Here is a 16,286-nt window from a genome sequence, read left to right as displayed (position 1 = left end):
GGGGGAAGCATTCTGAAAATTGTTTCACTACAAGGACCGTAGGATAAAGGCCATTATAGGCGAGGTCTTGTCTGCACAGGGTCCGATCGCACTCCTTAATTTCCCACGAATTTGTTATAAACATAAACTGGCAGGCTTTCGAAACATTGGCACAGCGTTTGACCAATAAATGAACTTCCTCAAGGTGATTTTATTTGATGTCACAAATTATATTAGTTAACAATGGCTGCGAATATGTAAAAATCCGAGAATTGCTAGGTTTTGTTTTAAAACTGCTGAAAGTTACAACACACCTCAAAACTTCAGACGCAAAATGCCAGCAAGGATATCAATCACAACAAGTACAACAGGGAAACAAAACAATAATGTGTAGGTCAATCATTAAATGAAACTTTATACTACTCTTTCTCCAGAATCTAAGTTCGCACTATCTTCTTTTCGAAACTACCCATGAGAAAGAAATGCTTAATAAAAGCATAATTAATTTAATTATTGAGCAAATACAATTTCAGTATTACCTGACACCCGTTTAAAGTCTGGCAGACCGGTTCTTTCGTTCCTGTGTTTGTTGTCTGTTTTGCTTGTCTGCTTTTTAGAATAAAATCGAGACCAAAACGGGGGAGGAAGACACTATTAGGGGTTATAATGTTTCTGGGAACTATTCGCATTATCAATCGTGAATCCAAGAATTATGCTGAAAAAGAACAATGAGTGGACATTCTGAAGGTATTGTTACTGACATCGACTGACAGTGGTGTTGTTGCTCTGCTGGCTCTGGTCATTCTTCAAACTCCAACACTCCTCCTTGTTCGCACTGTCGACTGTCGGCATCGGTCTATCGTCTTGCTGTCTACCCCTGACTCTTTCACAGTTTTACTTTTACTGCTTTTCAGTAAACAGTTTTCAGTAGCCTACCTGTATGTACGCTAGTACTTTTAATCTTTTCCCCTGTATGCGTGCTCTGTGGGAACCAAGAATCCGGAATGTGTAGACTGAAGATTATAAAGAGTAGGGAGGGGGCCGGCGAAGGGGAGGAGAAAAGGGATCAACTTAATTTTGACTTAAATCTTGAGACTCGCATATGGATTATTGTAAATGGCATGCCTGATCAGAAGAACAGACCTGTGATAGTTGGTCTAACAGGTTGGCTTCCACTCAACTTCCAGTGAACTCGTCTCACGGTAAAGACGTCACATGCCTCCAGTGATCTCGTCAAAATTATCTCGTCACATACTCCAACTTGTGAAAAACGTGTGGCGAGTTCACCGTGGATTGGCAGGAAAACCCACATATATATATATGTCAACCTTTGATTAAGATTACTATTTTTAGAATATAAAACTAGAGTTATATTCAATCAAAATCTCCACATGTCAGCCTTTCTGTTTCAACTTTTTAAAGAGAAAACAGACACATTTTTGGGTGCAATATATAAAACCTCTTTAAAATGTGCATGCCCTTACTGTAGCCTATGCCATAAAACAAATTTAAAATGGTATAAGTTGATTGATGGAGGTAGTGTGACGAGTTCGCTATTATTGGATACTTTTGTTTCGGAGATCTCGCCACATGTTTTTCAGCTGTGTCGACTTCACCTTGTGCATGATGAGTTCACTGGTTCCCCACTGGCTAACCTCTCTAGTCTTTTGCACTCGCCCATAATGTAAGCATTAAGTTGTCAGACCACATTGCTTTTTCCTAGCTCCTGTCCTGAGCACTGAAATCTTAAGTGGAGACCACAGTACATCAAAGTGCAGAATATATATATCCTTGTCTTTCAGGAGACAGTTTGATTTTTGTCTGTAAACTGAAAACCTGTTCTGGCGGTTCTGCAGATTTCGGTATACATGGACTCCACTTTAACCCTGTATCTCGGGGAGGTTGGGGGTAACCCACTATGCTGGGGCCCTGTTTTGGTACAAAATCTAAAATTGACATATATGCCTCTAAACTGGTCATTGAATTTTAAAAAGTGAACCTACTTCGATAATTCTTCATATCTATTAGATTTGTTTTCAGTAATTGCCGAAAAGTAATTTGATGTCAAAGTTGTAGTAAAGGAATTCACTCGAGCCGCTGTCAGCGGCTCACCAGCACAGTGGTTCTGACCACGAGCCGCTGGGAGCGGCTTGCCGGAGATAAAGAGTTAAATAGTTTTATCACAGCATAGAGTGGCAATAATCCAGGAAGCCAAAGAAAAATGTAGACCCCACTCAGATTTGAACTTTCAGTTTCCTTTTATATGAATTCCTTTTGTTTTTTTATTTTCTGTTTGTACAGTAAGAAAGTATATTGTACGGTTCTGTTTTTATGTTTTATATCTATATTATATAATTATTGCTGTTATATTGGACCTCCTCCCAGTGTTGATCATTATCAACATATTTATGTCTCTAAGATACACGTAATGTTTTATCTTGCATTTTCAGAAAAGCTGAATGTGGACATCATTGTGGAATTCCTTGAAGTTGCAATTCATTGCATCCTTTACAACCGGAATTTGTATCCTCAAGGAGTATTTGAGAAAAAGATCAAGTATAATGTTCCTGTCCAAGTGAGTTTAAAAACCTGTTTCTCTCACTCACATTTCCTGGTTTTCAAGTCTAGAATTTGGCTACTAAGCAGAACTCTAAGGTTTCTCTACTGATGGATCAGAGTAACATGTTATTGACAGGCATCTGTGTGTGCTAGCACTTCAATCTCCTTTAAAGTGAAGCTGTCTATACTTCAACTCTTCTCAGGAAATCATGGATGAGAGCTTCATCTTGTGTCAGTTCATTTCTTCCTCTTTTCTTTGTAACTAGTTCTTTTAAAACCATATCCCTCTGTGAGGAGGGTCAAAGAAAGACAGTATGGTGTAATGAATCAGCTTCTAGTACTTTGTTTTCTATATATGACAGTAGCTTTTGGATGAAGTAGCCCAAATTTAAGCAGTCCATTTTAAAGTAAAAGTGAAAGGGAAAAGAAAGAAAATATGAACAGAACATCATAAATCATAACTGTTAATGGTAAATAATCAATAACATATATATATATATATATATATATATATATATATATATATATAGTTCATAGATATTCATTTTTTGACTATTCTATATGATGTTTTACTGTTTTGCAAGGTTTGAAAGGTTTGAATATGTGTGTGTTCACTTGAGTATATATGAACTCATTTGTTTGTCTATATATATATTTTCGACTACAGTGGAGTTGCACTTCTAGCTGGTGAGCCATGAATCTCGTTTGAAGGGATTGAAATCTTAATGGCTTCATTTTCTTTTCCTAGATGTGTTTGCATCCAGATGTTTGTGCGTACGTGGGCCACATCATCCAGAGCCTGAAACTACTTCTCGCTGAGGGAAAAGTCGAGAAAGTTGCTGTGGTGATTCTTCAGGAAGACACTGGCTTACCTGTGGAAAAATTTGTCTTTGAAGTGAGCGATTTGAAAGAAAAGTGGAGAGAGTAAGTCAAATGAATATTTGTTCAGCCTTTGGTGTATATATATGTCTGAGGCTGTACAGACAGATATTTTTTAAGAAATTGTTGTTTCATGGTCTGACACACACACTTTAACCTGTTACTTATGGGGTAATGTGGTTCTTCAGAAATATTTTTAAGACCAAGTAGTAAATTAAAACCTACAATCTTGAGAAAGTTTTGTTCAATCCTTATTATCTTTTAGAAATATATTTATCTATGTCCTAGGGGAAAAAAACAGAGAAAGGGGAGGGGGGGGGGGGAGGGGCTGTTATATTACGATACTGAGGTTTCTTAGAAATTTCAGGGATGCAGTCTACACACAGAGTTCTTGGTTTTTTAATCTTCCCATGCGAAACATGCCCAGCCTTGACTTGCATGTGTGGAGAGGGGGGGGGGGAAGCAATGTCAATATTAATTTTTTTTTACCCATAGGCCTACTTAAGCTCTCGTTAGCCTGGGGTATTGTACAGCACAAGAATGGGTAGAGATGTCTGAATTTTGATTTAAAGTAAGAGTTTTAATTTTAAGGCACTTGCAACACAAAAAGGTCATATTTGTGCTGAAGATTATATAAATGTTTAATGGGAAAGAGAGAGTTACCCATACAAGGGCACCTGCCACCTATCCAACAGAGAGATGTCTGTCTGAGTCGAGTAGAGAAGCATCACATGGGGGAAAGGAAAGAAAGTTGTCTCCCTGGAAGGAAAAAATGGGAGAATGAAAGAAAGTTATTTCCCTGGAAACAAACTAGATGAGGTGAAGATGATTGAACACCACAGGGGGAAAACTGCCATAGTCACAAATTAGAAATTGTGAGGGTGCCAATTTTAAAAGCCTGTGGACTCATAACTTCATATTTATATAACTGGTGGTTTATTGTGTTATGTTTGTTAAATGAGAAATCAAAAAACAATAATCCACCATCAGTTGAACAGAAATACAATTATGAGTCAACAAGCATTCAAAGATGATACCCCCACGATTTTCCGTTTGTGATTGTGGTTGTTTTCCCCCCTGTGTTCTTCGTTTCTTTTCGAAGAAAGTGTACAATTTATTTAGATAGTTCGTCTGACTTGGTCATTTGTACTACTACTCTGCTGTCTCCTCACACCAGGACTGACCCGCATCTATTCCGAGTAGAGCAGGCGCTACGTGGCTTCCTCTTGAAACTGAACGTCAGCGATGGCTTGCTGATGACGTCCTCTACAGGTGGGTTTGGTTTTTATTTTTAAAATTTTTTTGTTTTTTTGGTACCCTGGCCAATTGTGTCATCTGGCACTTTTGTGTTTGGTAATAACAACCAACTGTGCAGCATTTTGGGTTTTGAAATTAGCTGTTAGTCTTAGAGTAAACACACAGGAAATTGTTTTACATATATATATATAAATAAATACATAGGAGTAAATAAGTTAAACCAAATAGGTTTCTCCACTCTTAGAAGGTCATTTTAGCAAGTCACTCATTATGTGTTGCCATAGCCCCAACTGGAGATGGCTACCACAACTTACAGGTGGGTATTGATATGAGTCTCGCGACGCGGAGGATTCAGGCACTCGTAAATTATTGGTGTCATTTTAACTTGTTCATTTGCCTTGCTTGCGATTTTAAAAGAATACACATCAATCATGAAAAAAAGTTAAGATATTTGCAATTGAAGGAGGTATGGGTCGCCTGGTTTCAGAAATGTTATTTGTGCCTTAAATGAACGCTTTTCTGTAAGATCCACATGTAAATTTTTCGTTTTCATTATTTTGACGTGCGCCTGATTTCAACTGGATGCCTCACATGTTTTTTTTTTCATAATTTGTTATGTCGAAGAGATTGCTGTGCTCATGTTTCAAATATTAAGCTTCTGTCACAATTCATTAAACAACGGTTTTTGTCCAGTTGTTGTAATAAAGTTGTATGTGAGAAGATTTTTTTTTTACATAACTAGGAATTTGATTGTTTTATAATTATGTAAAAACTGTATTTAATGAATGATTAAACTCAACAAAGTACAGTAAATTAAAATTTTCTTTCTTAAGTTTTATTTTTCCACTGAGGGTATCTTTTTTTTTTGTATAGTAAAGAATGTCTTGGGCTTGCATCGTTTTGGAAAGTCAAATTGTATCCCTGTCTTCAATCTGTCAAACAAGGTTTTCAAAGATGCTAAAAATATTTCAAAACGGGTAGACTACTCTTTATGTTGAGATAATAATAATAATAATATATAACATTTATTTAGCGCATTTCCAAAAAAGTAGCTCAATGCGCTTTACATCGGAATACCCATTTTTCAAAATCCTTTCTTCTTATGCAATATATACATTAATGCACACACACACACACACACACACACACACACACACACACACACACACACACTCACACACACACACTCACACACACACACACTCACACACACACTCACACACACACTCACACACACACACACTCACACACACACACACACTCACACACACACACACACACTCACACACACACACACACACACACACACTCACACACACACTCACACACACACACACTCACACACACACACACACTCACACACACACACACTCACACACACACACAGACTCACACACACACACACACACACACACAGACTGTTTTCATCCAGACATAGGAACAGAACAACTATAATGAAAAATATTTCAAGACACATAACATTGAAACCGAATACTTTCCCAATCTAGTATGTACACATGTGTGTTTACGGGGTACATGTGTGAGATTCTGATGGATTTATGGCTGTCTGAAGTGCTGAACATCTAGAACATTTTAAATTACCACATGTTACTCTTGAAATAGTTTTTATAGTGATGATAGTATTATCTTATCGTGGAAGGAAAAGAAATCAAATGAAGTAGTGCTTGATGAAGCCCACGTGGGACGCTCAATGTTAAAAACAATCAGGAAACGACAAATGCAGTTTTTGGGACACCTGAATAGACATAAGGGTCTTGAACATCTAGCTCTCACTGGCAAAATTGAAGGCAAGCGAGGCAGGGGTAGGCTCAGAACAACATACTTAGGGAACCTAAACAAATGGGTAACAGGGAAAAATCAGGGAAACGTAGCTTTTCTGAGAGCATCCGAGCAAAGGAATGAATGGAAAATCATGATCGCCAATGTCTGTTGCAGATCTGGCACTGGATGATGATGATGATGATGATAGTATTATCAAATCTTTATGTGTTATCTTTGGAACAAGATTTTTTTCCCTGAGTTTAGCCAACCTCTTAGATTACTTAGAATGTGTATATCATTATTGTTACAAGTTTTGCCAACTTCTCATACTGTTTGTTCTTGTTGATATAACATTCTATCCCAGATTTCAACATGTATGTTTGTGGGTGGTTGGAGGGTGCTCTGGTGTGGTTTGCTTCTTCTTTCCTATCGAACATCTATCGTCCTTATCTCTCCTCCTTCTTTTTTTGTGTTTGTTACTCTCTTGTAACACCTCTAATCTTCGGCACTTATATGACCTTGTTGTGTTGCAAGTGCCGTAAAACACTTGCTAAAACTAAACAACTTGTATGTTCTATTACCTAATGCAGTTGCGAGCGCCGTAAAACCTCTACTAAAACAAACAAACAACATGTATGTTCTCATTTTAAGATATTTGCCCAAATGACTTCACTTATTTTTCATATATATTGTTTCAGCTACTACATGGACCATCCATGCCCACACAAAAGATTCCACGTTATCGTCTGCTGAGGAGAAGCTGATCCAAATGGTGGGTTGGTGAAAATTAAAGTGTTCATAATGTTAAATAATGGCCACTGGTTGGTAGTTGCAGACGTTGTTCTTTAACTCCTTATCTCCGGCAAGTCACTCCAAGATGCTGTCAGGCGTGAGCCACTGGCAGCCACTCAGTAACATTCCTTTACGACGAGTTTGGCATCAAATTAGTTTTCGGGGGTTACCAAAAACATGTCTCTTTTATCTGGAGCTCTTTCATTAGATATAAAGAACTATCAAAACAGGTTCATTTGTGTCTGCTGGGACATTTCAGTTACCCATTTTCAACACTTTTTAAGGACCCGCGGGCGAGTGTTGAGTTCCTTTGTGCTGTCGGCATCGCTGACCATTTATGACGCCTCTGCGCCAGAAGAGAGAGAGAGAGTAGAGAGAGAGAGAGAGAGAGGTTCACTTGTAATAGTAAGAAAGGAGTAGCCTCCCCTTTTTTATTCTTTTCATTGGCACTTTGCCTTCTGTAAAATGTGCATGGAATGACTACGTTTTCTTGTCCCATGAAGTTTTGGGTTTTACTGTATTTATATATATTTCAATTTTATCTGTGTGTATGGCTGGTTATATTGCGTTTAAATTTAGTGGATGTATTTGCTGTTTGTTCAAATTTTGCACTCTTCTCAGATTTTTTTTTTCTCTCTCCCTGTGTGTGTGTGTGTGTGTGTGTATCTGTGTGCATGTGTATCTGTGTGCATGTGTGTGCATGCACTTGTGTGTGTGTGAGTGTGTGTGTGTGTGTTTGTAAGCGTGTGTGTGTGTGCGCGCGAATGTATGTGTGAGGGTTTGTGCGGACGGGCCTACCATGTGTGTGTGTAATAAGGAATGAATGGGTGTGTAGCGTTTTATTTTTCTCTTCTCACAGGATTTCCCTTGGACAGAAGCGGATGAGCAACAACAAAAAATTCCCAATGCTAAAATAATTCCGGTGAAAAGTGTGTCCACGGATATATTTGATGTAAGTTCACCTCCAAGCCGAATTTCTCTATGTCTTCTCATGTGTCCAGTTGTATTGATTTAATGGAAACTCTCTTTTTTTTTTCCTTTTTTTTTTGTGTGCTCTTTGTTACAAACTTTTTCTCCAGTACATTCTCATACCACTTAAGTATCAGACTGAGAGAAGTTCATACGAGTATGAGTCGCAACGATGTGGATTCAGGCGGTCATCAATTTTTGAGCACATGGAGTTATTGTCTATGAAGATGAGAGAGAAGAACGTGTCTAATGCTAATAGTAATTTGTTATAAGTTTTAGATTTACTTCTGTTGTTGGGCCTATCATTTTAATCTTGTCCCTCAAGGTTGTGAAGTACATATAATAAAGGTCTATAACATAATATCAAATTCTAATCAAAATAGGTCTCCTTTACACTCCCACCCACTCTTATATCTATATAAAATTTATCGTTGTATTTTTGGGGGTTATTTTTTAAAGTATTATCTATTGATGCTCTAAAGAATAAAGTAACCGGTGGTGGGGAGGTGAGGGTCTAAACATTAACCCTATCCGTACGCCCTGTGGTCATTTTGTACCCCCTGAGTTGTATTTTTCACATTTTAGAATATTTCTTTTTCAAAGATCTCTTTGAAACTTTCAGTATTTCTCAAAAAATCATCTTGACAGACTGCTGTGCAAAGTGTACGGATCGGATTAACGAGTAAATTTCCTCTGTGGAAAGTGCTGGCCCAGAGTTCCCCACGTCATATGGATACCATAGTAAAACATGATGTACGAACAGAGTCAAAGGATTATTTATTGATGTTCTAAAGAATAAAAGTAATTGGCGGTGGGGAGGGGAGGGGAAGGTCTTAACATAAAAAAGCCACCAACTCTCGGTGTCCGCTTTCTCCACAGATGCAGCTGTATGTTGAGGAGGGCGGAGACCCTTTGTCCTGACCTCTGTCTGGCTGGTGGCCAACACAAACAGTTTCCTGGGGAGTTTCCATGTCGTGGAGAGGCCGGTGCTTCTTCTTACTCCTTGTGAAAACTAATTCTTTACCCACGAACGTTGTATTCATAAGTTTCATTGATCCTGGATGTTATCTTCACCATCGGAAATTAACAATTATGGGAGCAAACAAATCAACAGAAAATAGAACATAAAAGTTTGAAAGAGAAAATGGAAGTGGATTGGACTCACCTTGAGAAAACAGAAAACAGATATTGGTTACCCACCAAGCCTTCAGGTGGAATCCATGAGGAAAGATAAAGAAAGGAAGGCTTAAAAGTACATAAAGGAAGGATGCAGTCAGAACTGAAGGGGGTGAGATACAGCTGAACAGACGTGCAGACAATAGTCCAGGACAGAAGTAAATGAAGAGCTGTTGTTAGTGGCCTATACTCTGGCACAAGGTGAGAAATCCTGATGATAATTATGCGGCTGATGGACATTATCTTTCCCACTCCTACGTGTCGGATTGTAATGTAAACAGCAGAAAGCTGAGAACCTGTCCAGCAAAACTTGGCCAAAAATTTATCAAAAGTTTCATAAGCTGAGCTCTGATCATCAACCTCAAATGACCTGTCGACAGCCTGTGTAGATCTACTTAGAATAAGTATTTTAAAAATATTTTTTAACTTATGAGACAAAAACCAAGCTTGAATTTGAATTTAAGTGAGCCAAATTTTTTTCATTGTGAGAACAGAAAATGTTTTGAATTCATGAAGTCATCAGGAAGGAAAAGTCTTAAACAGGCCAAAGATTGCTTACATTTTCTGACAAATTGTTGGTCTATTTTAGTAGTAGACCTACATGGTGTGTTGGGAAAGGTTCAGTAGCCTTTAGCTTTGACACAGCAGTAGTTTAATCTTCTTCTGTGTCATAAATGAGCCCAGGCCCTACACGACATGTGTTTTTGTGTATTTCTTTTATGATTTCTGTTAAAATGTCAAATTAGACATTGTTTGCATTGATGAAATATACCTGCTATAATGATTCCATAGAATTATGTCTTGGGGGTCTGTATTTCTTTATTTCGTCCCTTCCCTTTTGACACAACTGGCGCGTGTAATGTAGTGATTAGGCACTTTGCCATCACATGCAGCAGATGTGAGGTCGATTCCCATATGGGGAGAATTTTTATTGAGTATCTGGGTCTTGGATAAAACAAAAGTTCTTCGAATGAATGCAACCGACGTTCCTATCACACTGCAAGGGACACCATTGGCGGATGTTGAATCCTTCGCCTACCTGGGAAGTGTCATCAACAAGGCAGGGGGAACAGACGAAGACATCAAGGTCAGAATCCAAAAGGAAAGAACAGCATTCATCATCCTCAGGAATGTATGGATGGCTAAGGAACTGGGATTGAACACTAAGCTGAGGTTCTTCAAAACAAAAGTGAAGACTGTTCTACTGTATGGTTCAGAGACATGGAGGCTCACAGCATCAGCAGCAGGGAAACTGCAGAGCTTCATAAATGGATGTCTAAGAAGGATAGTTGGGATCAAGTCGTACGATCGAGTCACTAATGCTCAACTGTGAGAGAGAACAAGTCAAAGGCCAGTAAAGGAAGACATACAAGTGAAGAAATGGAAATGGATTGGACATACCCTGAAGAGACCCCCGACAAGCATCATCAGACACGCTTTGACGTGGAATCCACAAAGAAAGCGTAAGAAAGGAAGGCCAAAGATGACATGGAGGCGAGCTGTACAAGCGGAAATGGAAGAGGCGGGGACATCATGGAAGCAGCTAGAAAAGGATGCTTAGGACAGGCTTCACTGGAGAAATGTTGTTGATGGCCTATGCTCCACTGGGAGTTAAAAAGGGCAAGAGAGAGATCTGGGTCTTTCTTTCTGCTGGGGCGTTGTATCCCTTTCAGCCCAGGTTGGCCCTGACAGGCATGGTCGAAGCCTGCTTCCTTCGTGATCTAAATAGTGTCAATAGGGGAGTGAAAGCATCGACATTTAATTCAAATAATTTTTTTTTTTACATATATATAATATAATTTGATGACACTGGTGATTGATGGAAAATTGAGAGTGTGTCATTTTGTTTGCGAGGAGAGGTAAGCGATGATGAAGATTGAAGAAAGCCCTCAAGGGTTGTAAAGAGCAGGGAGAGAGAAAGTGAGGGGAGGATGGAAGAGAGGGAGAAAGAGATGGAGAATGAATCACATTACTGGTACCGGTATCCCATTGTATATTATATTGTGCCTTTATATTTTTTCTAAATATGGAGAACAGAAACAAATCAAAGAGTGATGCTAAGAATTGAAACTCTGTACCGGTAATACAAAGTGAGAGATCATAACTCTGTAAATTGTAAATTTATTTTATCACAAGAATGCCCTGCACTGGGTGAGAAATCTTGAGTAAATTATGAATTATATTACGCTGACACACATCACTATGCATTGAAACTGAAGTACATGTATTGGTTGGACTCTTCTTGTAAAAAAAGCGGTCCTTTTAAAACTTTTTTTTTTTGGCGCCACACTTTTTCTTCTTATTACTATTACATGATCCAACAACCGTACATAACCATATAGTTCACTCTTCTCTTTGAGCCCATTAAAAAAGTGTTCTCAAAATTTGGTGGCGCCCTCTTCGAACAAGTGTGGACTTTGCGATGGGAGTTCCCCTACTTGTGTGAGAAACAATAAAAGTGAAACTGACAAACTGTACTATTCCTATTCTTCTGGAGAAACGAAAGTGAGCTTCAAAACGAAGACTGCAGCGCCATCTGAACCAATGCGCGGACTTCCATGGACACTTTTTTTTGCAGAGTTAACTATCTTGTTATGTTGTACGATCTTTTCTATTAGTCTTATTCCTGCTGATGGCTGTTCATAGGACAGCTTAGTGTGTATTGTCAAGCACAGTGGAATCGGCACTGTTAAATCTGAGGGACTGCCAGATTTTCTTTAATTAATCCGAGTTTTCATTTTACAGTTTAGAGAGGTTGCTCACATTTTATAAAAGAAGAACCAAAAAATCAGGGATTTAATTTTGTTTTTGGTTTACCGCTGTTTTTGGATTATTATATAAAATAATGGTTTTTAAATTAAGCAGACTCCACTGTAGTAGACACTAATGCTAGTCTAATGCTCTGTACTGGGAACCCCCACAACAGGTCATCCTTTTGTGGAATGAAATTTACATTATTATCTTATATACCTGTTGGTCATCACATAAAAATGTTTTCTTTAAAGTCACATCCACCTAAGTAAGTTCACATAAAATGAAACTTCTTGTTATTGGTATTGGCCAGGATTTGAGCATGTGTGCACTGTGCCAGAGGACTTTTAAAAATATTTACTGAAAGGTTTTCCTCCAAGCCTTCTGTTTTTTACGAGATAAGCTTTGTGTATGGTCACGTATTTGTGTGTAATTATAGGGTGTAGCATTCACACAAAAGCTCACTTCAAAATCGAATAATTTTTATATACCTTCCCGGTGGAGGGCCAGATAAAGATAATTAATTATCATTATTATTTATTACAAGTGTGTATATACTGTACTTCTACTATTAGCTAAGATGTGATCTGTTTTATAGGTGAAAAACAGTGAACGTAGAAGATATCAGGTGGGTCACATTTGTACAAATGTACTTTTGTAGTCTAATTTGCGCATATTTTACAGATGTCTCTGGGTGAGTTTTGAAGACACAGATCTAGAGAGACATATATTTTCTTTGAGATACTTTGTCATGTTATCTTCATCATGCATTGCAGTCTCTCAGAATAGCTCAATTCAGCGCCATTTATGAAGCAAATGACTTCAGTTCGAATACCCAACAGGATGGTCTTGGACTGTCGTTCTTGATAAGCGAGTTTTCAATTTGGAGGTGGACATAATTAAACTGGATGTCTTATCTTTTAATCAACCCTAGTTATTTAAATAGCTTTGAATTATTGGGTGTTACCATACGTACCACAGTGTGATGAACAATGGAATATCATTTAATTCATTAAATATGTACAGCTCTTGATTAAATTTGCTTTTGACACATTTATGACAACCTGTTGTTCCGGTTTCCCAGTTGGGATGAGTTTTTGTTTTTTTCCATACAAATTATTTTTGTTCAATGAAATGTTCTTTACTGTGTGAATCCCCAGTGACTTTGCACTTTTCTTCACCTACATTACGCGACCTCAGTGTTTTCTTGTCGTATTTCCATTTTTAATAACTGAAAACAGTTAATAACAAAGAGTGAACTTAAGAAGAACTGTTAAAAAATGGAGATGCGACAAGAAAGCACTGAGTCGTGGTTAGCTGTCCATGGCTCCCAATGGACTCCCACAATACTGCCGTAAGCTGACAAAACGCCTTTTTTCCCCATTTTGGCGCTAACATTTTTTTTTGCTAAATCGAAAGCCTCATCAGTTACCCTACTACTACTTGTGTGAAAAAATCAAAGTGAAACTGTGACTAGTTTTTGAATAAATTTGAATTCGAATTCCGGAAGACCTTTATTTTTCGATGCTTACGCTAACATAAAAACTGTTTTTCTCCAAACTGCTGTAAATTTTTAAAAAGGTGTTTTGTCAGCTTATGACTTACGGCAGAATTTCACTCAGCGATTTTACAAACTTCAGATTTTTCCTTCATCTTTGTAGTTAACTGTAGGTTCAACCTTTTTAAATGAAGCAGGTGGAAAGGAAGGATGGTGTCACTACTAGTTAGTATGCCTAGGTCTACTCTTACTTCCTTTCTGTACGGTAGCCTACTTTGTGGCTATTTTCAGACCCATTTTTTTTTTTCTTCACCAGCTCTGTAGAAACATTTATTTATATCGTAATCGCTACCCCAGAATTACAGAATTACAAAGTTTTTAAAAATCAGCTCAGTACCTAGTTTTAAGATTTGACATTAAGAAATTGAGTTTTACAATATGTCAAGCTTTTTTTTATAATGCAATTCTTTGAACATCTTGATAACAACTCTAAATAGTCTTATGATTTTGATAGAGCAGATAGAACATGATTTCTGGCCTCAAGGTTTTAGTAACTCAAATCGGCCAAAAATGTCAGATAGAACTTCGTAATTCTGAGGTAACGTAATGGCAATGTATGTATATACAATGGATTTCACTTGAACAGAACTTGGTTAGATTCTTATCCGAAAACAGGAAAAACCGAAAGAAAAGAAAATGAAAATCTCTCCTTTTTTCTCTCTTCATTTTGAGAAACTTTTCTAAACTGGAGTAAATCCAGCTGCTCCATAGATTACAGTTACGTTACAGTTTATTAAGAGGACTCAACTGTATCTTTTTTTACTTTATCTCCGACAAAGTTCGCTACGATCCTGGTTTGGGTTGACACTTTCTGGTTGTACCATAGTTACTTAACACTTCTAGCCCAATGCGCATATATTTTCAGCAGCGCTTGTACCCCCCGCGATCCCAAGAGCGTAGATCTGTATTCTGTTTCTGGGGGTACTGAATTTGTGCATTTTTCTAAATTAATTAGTGAACCTAAAGAAACTTTAATTTTCCAAGTTCATTTATCTTACATTGTTATATGGTTGTTTTTTTTATATCTAGATCTAAACCTCATTACAAAGGTACTTCATCACTTTTTCAGAATGCATGCCTCTTTTTCTGAAATACTGCTGTATTGGCTGGGACTGGGGTTAGGGAGTGCACAAAAATGGCTGGGGCTGGAAGGGTTAATAAGTTTTACTGTTTCTTCTTCAACTGTTTGCACTGTAGTGCTGAGGGGTTTTCTTCTCCCACTATGTCACTTCAATTTCTTCAAACGAGTAGGTAGATGAAAGCTTTCACCGTTTTGCCAATTTTTCACCGTCCATAATATATGTGGATGTTTGGTTTATATATATATTTTGATATTATTCTTCAAAATGAAGACTTCTGCCGAGATGAAACTAAGCAATAAAATAATTATTGAAAAAACAAGGAGACTTGTTTGTTTGTTTTTGTTCCAGCCCGTTTCAATGTTGTACTTTTTTTGTTCAAACTGTCCCTGTGGTTTTATGCAAAAAAAATTCTGAAATTATGCAAACTGAGCCCAAAAATGTGAAATTATGTGATTCTGTTAATTTTATCAAAGCAAAATGATCAGAAATTATGCAAAAAATGATCAAATTTTGCTAAATTATGTGGGGTGCATAAAACCACAGAACAGTTCAAAGTAAAAATGAAAGAATAGGCCTATAGCTGAATTTTACAAATAACATCTGCCTCCCCAACCAAACCTCAAAATGAAATAGGGCCTAACATAAAATATGTACAGTACTTGAGGTGGACCTACATTTGGCTAGTTGTTGCAAATGGATGTACATGCATGTATTTCCTCTCCTCCCCATGCCCTGATGTGCTCCAACTTTGAAATCATATTCTGGGTTAGGTACGTGATTTAATTGTGGGAGATGATTTTTACGTCCCCATTAATACAAATTAGATTAGGTCATCTAATAGAAGACGGACTTCCAACTGTGCCTGTCAGGGCCAACCTAGTGTGAGAAGGATACAACATCTCGGCAGAAAGACTGAGATACATTGCATTCAATATATACATACATTTCTCCCAACTTGGGTCTCCTGCGTGCACCTCAGACGCTAGTAGTAAGGGATCCAACAACATTGTTGAGACCAGAAAAAAATGTCTTTTTAGAGTGTTGTTATTAAGGACAGGCAACCAAAAACATTGCTAACGATATAAGAAAAAAATCGGGACCTGGGCACCATTTCGCTATACACAGGATGTCGTTATATCGAAGGTTGTTATATATAGAGAGGCTGCACTGAACGGAATTTTAAAAATTAAAAAATTGTAGATCTAGTTGATGATTTTACACCCCCATCAACACAAGTTAGGTTAGTAGTAATAGTAATAGTAGACGTGCTTCCAACCATGCCTGTCAGGGCCAACCTAGCCTGAGACTGAGAGGGAATATAATATATACATCTCAGCAGAAAGATAGATTGACTTCAGATACACTACATTCGATATATTTCTCCCAACTTGGGTCTCCTACGTGCACCACAGACACTAGTAGAGAGGGATTCAAGCAGCACAAAAAGAAAGAAAGGCCAAAGATGATCTTATCATTGGAGAGAAAAATGAAGACAAACAGTG

General features: G+C 37.8%; 1 protein-coding gene across 1 annotated transcript; it reads left to right on the top strand.

Moving 5' to 3' along the window:
- Positions 1-549: 549 nt before the first annotated feature.
- Positions 550-9,452, top strand: LOC101855523 (mitotic spindle assembly checkpoint protein MAD2B). The gene is made up of 7 exons (XM_005108346.3): positions 550-726; positions 2,430-2,554; positions 3,287-3,462; positions 4,595-4,689; positions 7,155-7,228; positions 8,108-8,200; positions 9,097-9,452. The coding sequence occupies exons 1-7, from the start codon at positions 708-710 to the stop codon at positions 9,136-9,138; spliced, it is 624 nt and encodes a 207-aa protein (XP_005108403.1). The 5' UTR covers positions 550-707; the 3' UTR covers positions 9,139-9,452.
- Positions 9,453-16,286: the final 6,834 nt, after the last annotated feature.

Source organism: Aplysia californica, unplaced genomic scaffold (assembly GCF_000002075.1).
Source record: "Aplysia californica isolate F4 #8 unplaced genomic scaffold, AplCal3.0 scaffold00681, whole genome shotgun sequence".
NCBI classification, from domain to species: domain Eukaryota; kingdom Metazoa; phylum Mollusca; class Gastropoda; order Aplysiida; family Aplysiidae; genus Aplysia; species Aplysia californica.
This window is presented reverse-complemented; position numbering and strand designations above follow the sequence as displayed.

Bases quoted from the DNA above. Each gene is read 5' to 3' on its own strand.
- LOC101855523 (XM_005108346.3), top strand. The intron at 2,555-3,286 runs GTGAGTTTAAAA...TTCTTTTCCTAG, and splicing joins AGTATAATGTTCCTGTCCAA to ATGTGTTTGCATCCAGATGT. The intron at 4,690-7,154 runs GTGGGTTTGGTT...ATATTGTTTCAG, and splicing joins GCTGATGACGTCCTCTACAG to CTACTACATGGACCATCCAT.